This window comes from Phyllobates terribilis, unplaced genomic scaffold, assembly GCF_046119375.1.
Source record: "Phyllobates terribilis strain yellow unplaced genomic scaffold, ASM4611937v1 Scaffold_11__3_contigs__length_659146591, whole genome shotgun sequence".
NCBI classification, from domain to species: Eukaryota; Metazoa; Chordata; class Amphibia; order Anura; family Dendrobatidae; genus Phyllobates; species Phyllobates terribilis.
In genome coordinates, this window is record NW_027362771.1 from 64905615 (window position 1) to 64919804 (window position 14190).

The following is a 14190-nucleotide window of genomic DNA, read 5'->3' on the forward strand; positions in this document are numbered from 1 at the left end:
TAGTAACACAAAATGTAACATTTTTAAGGCGTTTACCAGACACACCTCGTGACTACATATAAGTAACAAATAATTGAGTACACCCATGTGTGAAGGAAGGGAGTGCACGGGTACCGTCATGGGCGCTGAGAAATCTTGTTACCGGTAAGTAACTAAGTCTTTCTCCTTCCCCCATGACGGCACCACGGAGAGAATTGCAGAGAAGTGTCGTTTAGGAAGGGACCACCGATTCCAGAACCCTTCTACCAAAAGGTAAGGTCCAAAGAAGGTTAGATCCAGCCGGTAGTGCTTAAAGAATGTAGAAGGGGAAGACCAAGTTGCAGCTCTACATATCTGTTTGACTGAAGCGCCGGCTTTCTCCGCCCAGGAGGCTGCTAATGCCCTAATCGGTTTCCCCGCTTGACGAGTATGCCAGGGAGATGGCGTCTCTTATCCATCTTGCCAGTGTGCCCTTGGAAGCTTTTTGTCCCTTCCGAGGTCCGTGGAAGCACACAAAGAGAGACCTATCCTATACTTCCGTGTGACCTCCAAGTATTGGATAATGCATCTTCTGAAGTCTAAGGTGTGTAGGTCTTTTTCCCCCCGTTTTTAGGATTTGGGCAAAAGGCAGGGAGGGTGACCTCCTGCGATCTATGGAAGTGTGATCCCACCTTAGGAAGGTATGCTGGGTCAGTCCTAAGAGTCACCCTGTCCTCTAGGATTTGCATGAAGGGGGGCCCTGCTGATAGTAGCTCTTACATCGGCACGAAGAGTTCCAAGAGTGACGCCTTAAGAGATAGGGCTTTTAGAGATGCATCCGCTAAAGGTTCAAAGGGATGTTTGGTTAGGGCTGAAAGAACTAAGTTTAAGTCCCAAGGAGGAGTATTCCGGGAGGGGATGGGCCTAGACCTGTGTGATGCCTTGATGAACCTAGAAATCCACCTATTTCTGGCCAAGTCGCAGATGTATAAGGCTCCTAATGCCACAACGTGAACCTTTAGAGAGTGCTTGTGGCCAGACCCCGCTCTAACCCCTTTTGTAGGAACTCTAAGACGGAAGTAATGGGGGGCCTCCCCTCGTACCTTCGAACCCACATATGAGAGGACTTTTTTCCAGGTTTTACCGTAAAGTCTGGTGGTTACGGGCTTCCTACTCTGTAGTAGAGTGGAGATCAAATTCGGGGAAAAACCTCTATCCCTTAAGAGCGCCCTCTCAAAATCCAGGCTGTCAAGTGTAGATTTGCTACCTGAGGATGGAGGACCGGTCCCTGGAAAAGGAGATCCGGAATTTTCAGAAGAACCCAGGGGTCGGAGGTGGACATTATTCTCAGCCAGGAAAACCAGGGCCTATTTGGCCAGAAGGGGGCTATCAAAATTTATGTTTGCCTTGTCTTCCCTGACTTTCCTCAGAACCGCCGAAATCAGAGCGATTGGAGGAAAGGCGTAGGCTAGCTGGTGGTTCCATGGGATTGAGAAAGCATCTAATGCTGCTGGGTTTCCCTAAGGGTTTATTGAGCAGAATATGTCCTTTTGTTCTGCCAGTTGGCGAATAGATCTATGGAAGGGTTTCCCCACATTTCCGTGAGTTGGTTGAACACTAACTGATTCAGATCCCATTCGGCCTGTCTCAGCTGGGTTCGGCTCAGGAAGTCTGCTGTGAGATTTTCTGTTCCTTTTATGTGGAGTGCGGACAGACTCCAAATTGTTCTCTGCTATCTGGAGGATGGATTTTGATACCTGTAGTAGAGAATGGGACCGGGTCCCCCCCTGGTGATTTAAGTATGCCACTACTACCCTGTTGTCTGAGAACACTCTTACATGGTGTCCCTGTAGGATGTTTAGAAATTTTGAGAGGGCGAATTTTACTGTCAGAAGTTCCTTCATGTTGGAAGATACCCCTTCTAAATCCTCTGACCAGACCCCCTGAGCTATTTGGTTGTTTAGGTGAGCCCCCCCCACCCCCTGGGGCTTGCATCTGTAGTTAGGACCTGCGACACTGAGATAGTCCATGGAACGCCTCTGGTTAAACTGTCCACCTCCGTCCACCATGTTAGGGAAAGCAAGGTTTTTGATGACAAAATTAGCCGACCTTCTAAGTGCCCTTTTAGTGATTTTTCTGCCCCCTAAGATTTTCCATTGTAAATCCCTGGTGTGCACCGGAGCCCAACGGACCCCCGGGATACAAGCAGTCATGGAACCTAGAAGGGACATTGCTCCCCACAGAGTCATAGAGGTGTGGTCTTTCACACGAGATATCCAGGCTATCATATTCTGGATTTTCCCTGCCGGGAGACTGCATTCCTGATTCCTCGAATCTAATAAGATGCCTAGATACTCTTGTACTTGGTCCGGCTCCAACTTGGACTTTTTTAGGTTCAGAAGCCAGCCTAAATTCGTCAAGGAATCCATGACCCTTACTTGTTGGTCCTTCCAATGATTGAAAGAGTTGCCTATCATTAGCAAATTGTCCAGGTACGGGGTGATCAGAATGTTTTGCTCCCTCAGATGGGCCATTACCTCTGCCACTATTTTTGTGAAAACCCTTGGGGCTATAGCTAGACCGAAGGGAAGGGCCGTATACTGGTAGTGTTTGACTATTCCTTTTAGCGATATTGCCACTCTCAGGAATTTCTGGTAGTCTCTGTGTATGGGGATGTGGCAATAGGCGTCCTTCAGATCTAGGACAGCCAGAAAACAGTCTGGGAACAACAATTTCACTGACGATTTTATTGACCATCTTGAAGATTTGCACCCTCAGAAATTTGTTCAATTTTTTCAGGTTTACAATTGTCCTGAAAGTCCAGTCCGTTTTTTTCCTTAGGAACAGAGGGGAGTAGAATCCTTCACCTTTCTCCTGGGCAGGGACTTCTTGAAGGACTGCTCTTTCTATTAGGCCTAGAATTTCTTGTTCTGGTGCTAGTTGTTCTACCTCTGATGACCTCTTGGGGGTTATAACAAAGTTTGGACGGGGAATGGAGTGAAACTGAAATTTTAGCCCTGCTTTTATCAGGTCTAAAATCCAATAGCTGTTTGATATTTTTTCCCAGGCTGGGAGGAAATGAAGAAGTCTCCCCCCCACCAGGGGCTGACTCATTGGGCGGGTTTCCTGTTGTCGCTGGGGGGCCTGTTAAACATAAACCCTTTGGCTTTTTTCTTCCTATCCTCCCACCTATCCTGGTCTTTGAGGGGTTTCCTGCGCATAAATTTTCTGCTCCGAAAGGACTTCCTGTATGAAGTACCAGAGAGGACTGGGAAACGTTTCTTGCTATACCCAGCCTTGTCGAGGATATCGTCCAGCGTAGGTCCAAATAGGAACTCACCCTCGCAAGGAATGCAACACCGCTTAGATTTTGTTTGGTGGTCACCCGAACAGCATTTAAGCCAGAGGGCCCACCTGGATGCGTTAGAGAAGCTCGCTGCCCTGGCTGCCAGTCTAACAGAATCGGCTGATGAGTCAGCCAAAAAAGCTGCTGCGCCCTTCATTACCGGGATGGAGCCTAGTATGTTATCCCTGGACGTTTTATTCTTAAGTTGTGTCTCTAGTTGATCTAGCCAGACCATTAAAGATCTGGCTGTACATGTGGCTGCAACTGCGGGTTTTAACCCTCCCCCTGCAGCCTCCCAAGCCCCTTTTAGGAAGGTGTCCGCTTTTTTGTTCATTGGGTCCTTCAAATGTCTTCAAATGGCAGGGAACATTTTTTAGAGGCTTTAGCTATTGCCACGTCTAATTTTGGCGCCTTTCCCTAGAAGGAGCATGCCGGGTCCTCAAAGGAATATTTCCTCTTAGGTGACAACAAGCCCTTTGTTTCCGGCTTTTCCATTCCCTTCTAATCAGGGAATGGACTGTCATTGAGAGGGAAAGATCTTCTTTTCTTTTGTTCCAGGCCACTGAACATCATGTCCTGGACTGATTTCTTGGGGCGAGGATCTACCAACCCCATAGTAGACCTAACTGCCTTAATTAAATTGTCCGTACCCTCTATAGGGAAACAGCTACGTCCCCCTCCCTCAGAAGATGACGAGGACGAAGATAAGAAGGACGAATCTGAGTCTACCACCTCCGCGTCCTAACTGCTAGATCCTGATACAGGGGATAGGTTCCTGGTTTGCCCCCGTTTTTTTCCCCCCTTCTGCAGGGACTTGAAGGTATCCTCAACCTGGGATTTAATCAGGGATCTAAGCTCTGAGGCAAACTTAGGGGTCTCCTCGCAAATTGTTTGTTCAATACACGAGTTGCATAGTCTTTTTTCCCATGTGGTGGGCAGATCCTCTGCGCAAAGCGCACAGGTCTTGTGTTTGGACTTGCCCATACTCTTCCTTCCCTGATGAGAGAAGAAATAGAGGGGGGGTCCAAGTTACAAGTGAGCTTTCACGAAGATCACTTACCATCCTGCTGTAAGAGGGAATACCGGATTTGGAGAGGAACCCGTTCCTGTAGATGGGCTTTTCCTCGAGGTTGACGCCACGCTGGAGTCCTTGCCGCATTGCAAAGACCTGCCAGACCGCCCACTTCCACCGTCACCTTGGCCGAGCTGGCGTGAAGGGTCACTGGGGGGGTCCTTTCGCACGCTTCCCATGTTGCGGTGGTGGTGGTGAGTGGGGGTGCAGGGACTGCACCTCCTGTAGCTCCTGCTCACTCATAGCCGGTGCCAGAGTGTGCTAGGAAGCACTTCCCTGGTGCATAACCCGGCATTTAACCCCTATAGGCCTCCGCCCTCCTCACCTGGCTTGCGTTACTTGGGGAATATGGGTGTGCACCTTTCCAGCATGGGGGACGCCCCCCCCCCCGCCAATGCTTTCCTCTTGGCTGGGCGGACATAACGTGTTCCAGGTTCCAACACGCCGCTCCCAGAGAGGCACCGTGGCACTTCCGGTGCGTGCCCAGACCGCCGAAACCCCAGTGGAGCACTGCAGCTTGCGTCAGGGGGGAGGCGCCCAGCGAGCGCGCGAGCCCAGTCACGCTAACTCCCCAGCGTCACAGGGAGGCGTTCGCGCTTCAGCAATGGGCCCCGGCCTACTCACCGCCCTGGGCCCCGACACCATCGGAGAACGCAGCGGCTCCGGTCTTCTCCTGCGCCGCATCTACCTGCCACCCTGGAGGCCCACAGACCTCAGCAGTGGCGCTTCAGGACAACGCACCAGCCGAGGCAGGGAACCCCCACTGCCTGATACGGTTTGGCCTGGTCGGTCCCTGTCTCTTTCTGTCTCCCTCCCTTCCTCTTCATCTCTCCCTTCCTCCCTCCCTCCCTCTCCTTCTTCCTTTCTTTCCCTTTCTCCCTCCCTTCCTCTCTCTCCCTCCCTCTTCCTTTCTTTCTTCCTGTCCCCGTCAAGGACAGGAAACCAACTGATGCGGGAGAGAAGTGACGTCCTTTTTATCTGTAGGTTTCCTGTCCTTGAAAGGCGGATCCCCTCTCTCCGTGGTGCAGTCATGGGGGGAAGGAGAAAAATAAGCATAGATCAAATTTTAGGAAGGAAATTTTGCAACAGTAACTAAACATTTACTTATTGAACATCAAAAAGAACCTATTAGTCCCTCTTTCACTATATTGTAACATATTCCTGCCATCTAATCTGAGAGCAGTATGATGTAGGGGCAGAGACCCTAATTCCAGCAATGTATCACTTACTGGGCTGCTTAGTGTACTTTATATAAAATTACTTCTTGAAAGGAGAGGGAAAAAAAGGAAACTATGCTAGAAAAAAGGCACATCCCAAACGCATGATTTTTCTTTTTGTATATAAAAGTAACACCAATTGCATATAGGTTAAAACCAATTAAAATCTGCACAAAACAACGTGCCCAGGAGAAATAACAGTCTATACTCAAGAAAATGGGGGTATGCTCAAGATAAAGGGTCAGTAGACCACCTCAGAGGAAATCTAAGCAAATGTCTAACATAGTAATATGTGTATTCAAAAAATAACAGCATCAAGGTTCACATGAAACATGAAAAAGACCAATATTAGAAAAATACCAATACAGAAGAATAAAATAATGAATAAGGTGATTGAGAAAAATCAGTGGGGGCCGAAGAATCCCCACGCATATCATTAAGGGGGGATGTGGGGGGGGGGTTAATGTGGATACATCAGTGTTTTCTATCTTTTAAAGGGAACCTGTCACCAGATTTGTCCCGTATGAGGTAAGGCCAGTACCTTTCAGCCCTGATAAATACAGCATATTAGAATGCTGCATACGCCTCCAATCCAGCCTGCAAGAAAAGAAAAATACCTTTTATAATAATTGGTTTGGTCCGATGGGCGTCGCTGTCTTGGTCTAGTGCCTCCTCTCATCTTGCAATGCCGTCCTTCTTGCTTCGAGTGGATGACGCGTCCTACGTCATTCACACAGTGTCACTGGCATCGCGCTCCTGCACAGGTGTACTTCTCCCTGCTTTGTTGAGGGCAGAGCAAAGTACTGTAGTGCGCATGTGCAAGAAGAAGCCAAAGAGTTGCGGCGCATGCGCACTGCAGAACTTTACTCTGCCAGTCTCTGGTCAGGAGAGAGAAGTACACCTGCGCAGGAACGCGACGCCGGGGACACTGTGTGGATGACGTAGGATCATATTAGAACACTGTATTTCAGGGCTGAAAGGTACTGGCCTAAACTCATATGGGACAAACCTGGTGATAGGTTCCCTTTAAGTCAAATGTCAACCAGAAAAACTTACGCACTATTCTAACCAAAAAGTCACACGCTGAGATTTCTCATGCATTCTCCAAGTGATTATGGAGTCCTGAAGGCCGGTAACACTTGGAACAAGGAGTAGGATTTCTGACCATATGTTTATATGTCTAAGTATATTTTCATGAAATTTGACAATTGAAGTATGTAGCCAAACGACACTATGTGCTTCTGTACCTTTAATTTAATGATACACAAAACTGAAGAGACCATACCCTTTTAGCTCCTTGTTTCAAAAATGTTTGTGCAAATTTTTCCAGCACACAGTTGAGGTATCCAGCACCAGTGATTTTTATGGTCCCTTTTTGACTGAATTCAGTCCTGAAAATAAAAAAAATAGAAATATATTTTATTAGAATTATCCCATGAAAACATGTTTTATACATACACACACACACACACACACACACACACACACACACACACACACACACACACCTCACAAATTCAGAATATCAAAAAGTTAATTTATTTCAGTTCTTCAATACAAAAAGTGAAACTCATTATATAGAGTCATTACAAACAGAGTGATCTATTTCAAGTGTTTATTTCTGTTAATGTTGATGATTATGGCTTACAGCCAATGAAAACACAAAAGTCATTATCTCAGTAAATTAGAATACTTTATAACAACAGCTTGACATTGTTTTATCACCTTGTGTGATAAAACAACATCTGCTGGGCCAAATGTTTTGCATATTTTGTCAAGGGTAGTCAAATTTTGCATACTTTTTTTGTGTGAGTTTTTAGGTTAAAACATATCAAAGACAAAGCCAAACTTATCACTAGGTGTCATGAAGCAGATTTGTGGAGTCGGTAAGCCAAACCGTCCACTCAGACGCCTCAATTTCCATGACACCGACTCCACGACTCAGACTCCCTCATACATGGCTCATGTTTAAGTGATAAATTTACTGTAGGACACATTTTTCTCAGGTAAAAGTCTAGACCCTTAGATCAGGAATAGGACAGACATTTATAGGACATTTCATAACTTTCCCAAACTCTTATGAAAAAAATATTCCCCACAAACTGCACTGAAATACCGTACCAAAATTATTATATATTTTAGGAGTCCACCAAAATGGGCACCGACTCCGAAGCCCTGTCAGGAAGTTTATTATTCTGAGAGTGAATAAGATCATCATGAGACAGATTATTTATGTTCCAATTAAAAATATATAGCCTGACGTTGTAGTGTCCCTTGAGGATTTCTTGCCTTTTGTCTTTTACTATACCTCAAAAAAATCTTAATACTTTTTGAATAAAACATTTGTTTTTATATTATCTGGATTTTTTGTGCATTGTTTACCCCTTTGGGGTTAAGTTGTTTTGTCTATCATTTTGTGCATTTCCACCAAACATGGTTTGAATTTAAGGATTGATGTTATATATTTTTGTGTACAAAGAACAAATTGACAGAGCGGCTAGTCAGTGCGGGGGGGCCTGGCTGGACTAGGATGCATGAGGCCAGCTGTCCTGCAGTGATAATCTCCTGCTGATAAAACACTGATTGTACGGAAACAGAAAACACAGCCCAGTAAGTGACTCAATCATGCAGTCAGGGTTTCTCCTCCAACATTAGGATGCTCTCAGATTACATAGCAAACCCTTTAACCCTTTCTCAACTTTCTGAGGTATGTTGCTGCCAACAATTTCTAAAAGGAGTTCATTTTTTCAAGTGAAAAAGAAAAACATCTAACTACATTTCTTATATGGGTTCTGTTGTGAATAACAATAGAGAACATACGATTTCCATGTCATTGAATTCTTGTTCTCTTTAGATTTTAGAAAGCTTCCCATTTTTTTGGAATTGGGGTTATATAATATATATTATAAATCAAACTTCTTTTTCAATAAACCTACAGTATATATCAGATCTAGGTGAACAGTTGTTACTCCACGGAGATAAGAAAGCTATGCAGACATACATACTGTAGATATATTTTACACAGCACTTGGGATTAGCAAAGCACCCAAACGCAGCAAGATTTGTTTTTCTTAGAGCTGCAAGTGCATCCTAATGAGAGCAATTGTTCCTCGGCTAAACTGGCCTCCTCTGATAATTTAATACATTTAATATTCTGTTATTAGCCTTAATGGTTTTTGGATTACACATTTCAAGCCATAATATACACAACTATTAAAAAAGGAAGTCCGAGCCACACATCTAATTGTTAACACTTTACTACTATGTTTTTTATTTTACGCTTAGTGTTTTCCAAGCTATTACTAAACCTAAAATGCAAAGAATTGCTGAAGTTTACCCTGAAGTGGATGCACTTGAGATAAACTAGTGGTCATGGAAACAGACAGCCTAAATCAGCAGCCCACAATTGCATTCAACTGTGCAATATAGGTTGGTAAGAAGTCATAACAGCCCCTTTTTCTTTAAGAAAATGTTTTTTTGAAGAAGAATTAAACCAGCAGCCATTATTAAAATGCAATATCTTAGGATATTAACATTTATCTAGGAATCGTTTGGACATTAACATCTTCCCAATATAGAACGTACTATTGTGTAAAATATCGGGTTCAGTATTTGATGCGAGCTCAGTTGCTGAGCCCGCATCTTTCCAATAAGCTAGCATCTGCCTTTAACAGCCATAGGTGAAACGGAGCTCTGCTGGCAGCTGTTAACATTGCTAAATGTCACTGCCAATCTCTGACAATGGCATTTACAGCGTTCAGCCCAGGGGGTACGCTGTTCCATGCGCCTATCGGCCCTCCAGCGGTCTGCTGAAAACCCCCGTGCCTGTCATGGCAGGACTTCTATGAAGACCAGCCTATGGCGGGTATTTGTAGGGAACTTCTGTAGCGATTTTTGTAATACAATAGCATTGCAGTATATAGGACAAGCAATAGAGGACTTTGAAGCTTCAATCATCAAAAGGGGACTTGAAAGTAAGAAAAAATAAAATATGAAAAATAAATATATATCATACATATGCTTTATATGGTTTGAATCACTCTCCCTGTTCTCCATAAAAATAATAAAAAACTAAAGACTAAACTGTGCTAGCTCCACATATATAAGGGTAGGTGCCCAAGTTGAGTATTTGGATGCAGACATTTCTGCATCTCTTGGCAGGAAAAATGCTAATTTTTGATGTATTTTTTTCACAGCAATGAATGCTATAGAGATAGATCAGAGATAGATAAATATAGACAGACATATAGACATTCATATAATTGCACAACCACCCCCCCGACATATTATAAAATGGCACCCTGTGGAGGTTATTGGACAGATTTTTATAATTAAAGGGGTTGTCCAGTACTATTAATAATTGGCTATTCTATTTTTATGTTGAAAATAAGTATCTTTGTAAATACCTTGTGTTGCAGTTACTGCCTGTGAGTGGCGCTATCGCGGGCCCCGCTCACAGGGATCACGTGACCCCCAGCTGCAGCCGGCTCTGACACCCGTTGATGTCACGTCAAGTTCTGGCTGCAGCCGGGGGTGACTTACTTCTGAGTTCCACGGTGAGTGAAGGGCTGTGGGCGGGGTTACCCAGCACGTCAGACTCGGCATCCACAGCGCGCTCTCCCTCTCCTCATTCATTAGGAAAGCGCGAAGTGGATGCTGGGTGTGACGCGCGGGGGACTGCGTCACTGATGTCACGCCTCACTTGACGTGACATCAGCGGCGGGTCACGTGATGCCTGCGAGCGGCCAAGGATAGCGCAGCTCACAGGCAGTAACTGCAAAGCAAGGTATTTACAAAGATACTTATTTTCAACATAAAAATAGAATGGCCAAATATTAAAAGTAATGGACAACCCTTTTAAATAAATGGGTAACCCCATTTTTAATAACCAAAGGTAAAGCAGACAGCTGTGAGTTGATATTATTAGGCTGGGAAGGTCCATAGTTATTGGGCTCTTCCCAGCCTAAAACTAAAAGCCAGCAGCCGCTCCTGAAGTGGAGCATCACATTAGATGCGCCAATTCTTGAGCTTCGCCTTGGCTCTTTCCGGTTCGCCTGGTGGTGGCGGCAATCAGGGTAATGAGGATTGGGGTTGTTGTCTGCTGTGAATTGTCCAAAAACACAGCTGACATCAAGCCTTGGTGTTCATAATGGAGGGGTGTCAGACACCACCATTACTAACCCAGTTATAAAAAAACAAACAAAAAAAAGTTTTTATTTAACCCCGTAGTGACCGGACCGATTTTTTTCAAATCTGACCAGTGTCACTTAATATGATAATAACTCTGGAATGCTTCATCATGTCCCATTGATTTTGAGATTGTTTTTTGTGACACATGATACTTTATAATAATGGTAAATTTAGGTTAATATGTTTTGTGTTTATTTATAAAAATATCAGAAATTTGACAAATGTTTTAAAAATTGCAATTTTCAAACTTTGAAAAACTATCCCTTTAATCACAATAGTCATACCACACAAAAACATTAATAACATTTCCCTCATGTCTGCTTTACAGCAGCACCATTTGTAAAGTGTTGTTTTATTTTGTTAACATTTTAGAAGGTTTAAAAATGTAGCAGTAATTTTTCATTCTTTCAAAACGTATTTTTATAGGGACCTGTTCAGTTTTGAAGTGAGTTTTGGGGACCTATATGTTGGAAACCACCCAAAAGTCATACCATTTTAAAAACTGCACCCCTCAACGTATTTAAAACTTTCAGGTAGTTCATTAACCCTTCCGGTTCTTTTCAGGGAGTAATAGAAAGTGGCATGCAAAGAATGAAAAGTTTATTTTTACCACCTAAAATTTTGATAACTTCTGAACAGGCCGCTATAGCTGGCAGACTCTAAGGCCATTATTTGGCCATGAACTGCCTAGGCAAACATCAGGACCACACAATCAAGATATCAGAGTGCCAATGATGTTAACAGAGTGTGGAGGCTTCTTCTTTAACTATTTAGATTCTGTAGTCACTATTGACAACAGAATCTAAGGGGTTAAATGCCCATGGTCGGTGCCAACACTGATTGTGGCTGATGCAGCAAGTTGTCAGCTATAGTGTACAGTTGACCGCTACAGGATTGTCACCTATCGGAGAATGCTAGTCTCTTATATCGCAGGTCAGTAAAAAAGACGTCTATTAGTCACTAAGGGGTTAAATAAACTCTCCCACACACTTTCTGGTTCACCATTTTATTTATAAAAAAAATAAAAAAAAGTTTCTATGCAGGTCTGACATAGTCGAACGAATCCGACGTAGTCCACACATGGAAACCTGAAAAACAAACGTAGTCCAGCGCTTACCAAGAAATTCCCCGAATGCATCGTCAAAAGCCTATGGAGCTGCGTTCTGAGGCTCCATAGGCTTTAGCACCAATCACTCTCGGGTCCCACTGTGCTGCAGAAGGCCCGGCGCCTCTGCACGTCCGTAACGTCACTGTTCTTCAGACGTTCAAGGTCACTCTGCGCTCTGGACTATGTCGGATTCGGTGGACTACATCGGACCTGCATGGGAACTTTTTTTTCTAATAAAGTGGTGAACGAGGGACATTGCATTGTTTTTATTTCTCTGTTTTTCAGATTTCCATTTGTGGACTACGTCAAATTTGGTGGCTCTCATTAGAATCAGACGTAGTTATGGCTCTCGGTAGAATAAGAGGACAATATAAAAGCGCAAAAAAACAGAAAATAGCCATATTGGTAAGGAGTTAAATAAAGGCACCTGAGAATTGTAGGATACAATGGCAGTAGGTAGGTAGAATGATGTAGATTAGATACTTTGCACACACCTCTCTAAATTCATCAACACAGGTTGCTGATCTTTTGCAGAGAAATGTGCAACTGGCAATTTACTGGAGAATATCGATCACTTATTGATCAAAGTAGAATAACCATGTCAGGAAGCACCATTACAATGAAACAGTCATGGCAAAAGGTCTATTAATGAGATTCATCTACTGAATTATTGACTAGTTAAGTACAGAAGCTCGGGCCTAATTGTTTCTCACATGGGAGTTTAATTAAAGTGACTTTGATACAGAACCTCCTGCATCTGCTGACAATATGGTAGAAGGTCTCACAAACTTGAATTCAGTTAAAGCAGCCAATAATGGAATCAAAAAGAATCAAAATAGAATATAGAATAAAAAAAAACACAATAGAAAGAGAGCATATGCTTTCTCAAATTTTAATAACGAAAAAAGGGCTTCAGTTTAAAGAAAAAAAGAATGTGGCCGGAAGTATGCGATTAGCTTATGTCCGGCCACACTGCAAATATGTCCAGCCTTGCGCAATACACTTGCATTGTGCAAAACCGTCCACATCTAGTTGGCACTTGACCGCATGTAAGCAACTCACAAAACTTGCAGTTACGCGCCTGCTGCTTGAGAATGCTCATAGCATGAAGTGCACACGATGTGAGGAGCAACTGCAGACTTGTACCTTACAGCTGCACAACCCTTTTAATTGTTCACACACAAACTGGATTTTTTTCATTACAACAAATGTGAGAATCAGTAACTACATCAGAATTGAGAATTTTCATTATGAGATATACTATAAATCTCTATCTACATCTCTATCTCTCTCATATTATATATATCTAATCTATCTCTAATCCATCTACCTATATATATTAAAAAGACACATATGCATGTTTTTCTCAATATGTGACATGAAATCAGAATAAACCTTTCCCTTTTTAGGTCTATTAGGATTGCCATAATTTTTAATACTTCTCAAATGCCAGAATAATGAGAGAGAGAATGTTTTAAGGCATTTTTATTACCGTATTTTTCAGACTATAAAACGCACTTTTTCCCTCCAAAATTTTGGAGGAAAATAAGGGGTACGTCTTATAGTCCGAATGGGGGGGGGGGGTTATATGTGTGGGGTGTGGGGGGAGCGGTAGCGGTGGAGGAGCGGGGCACAGGAGGCAGCAGCCGCCTGCTGCAGTCTACACTGTCCCCGCTGCTAAAGAAAATGAATATTCACTGCTCCCCACTATTTGACTTTTTGAATGTTTAATTTGCTTGAATAATTAGCGGACGCCATGTTGCGTTTAGAGAGCCCCTGATGTGCCTGAACAGTGGAAAACCCCCACAAGTCACCCCTTTTTGGAAACTAGACCCCTTAGGGAACTTATCTAGATGTGTGGTGAGCACCCTGAACCCCCAAGTGTTTTACAGAAGTTTATAACATGGAGCCGTGAAAATAAAAAAATCAAGCTTTTTCCACAAAAATTATCTTTTAACCCCAATTTTTTTATTTTCACAAGGGTAAGAGGAGAAAATGAACCCCCAAAAACTGTTGTGCCATTTTTCCTGAGTACGTCAATACCCCATATGTGGGGGAAATACAGTGTTTGGGAGCACGGCAGAGTTCAGAAGGGAAGGAGCACTGTGACTTTTTGAACGCAAAATTGGCTGGAATCGAGAGCGGATGCCAGCTATGTCGCCTTTGGAGAGCCCCCACAAGTGACCCCATTTTGGAAACTACACCCCTCAAGGATTTTATCAAGGGGTATAGTGAACATTTTGAACCCAGAGGTATGACACAGAATTTGATAACATTAGGTCATCATATTGAATAAGTT

The 14190-nt window shown here is 43.5% G+C and overlaps 1 protein-coding gene across 2 annotated transcripts in view; it reads right to left on the reverse strand.

Moving 5' to 3' along the window:
• PRELID2 (PRELI domain containing 2) overlaps nucleotides 1-14190 on the reverse strand; it is a 136042-nt gene that overhangs the window by 21093 nt on the left and 100759 nt on the right. For both annotated transcript variants that reach the window (XM_073651275.1, XM_073651274.1), the window contains one exon: nucleotides 6879-6984. In XM_073651275.1, coding sequence (XP_073507376.1) covers nucleotides 6879-6984 — 106 coding nt within the window. The remainder of the gene's footprint in view (nucleotides 1-6878; nucleotides 6985-14190) is intronic.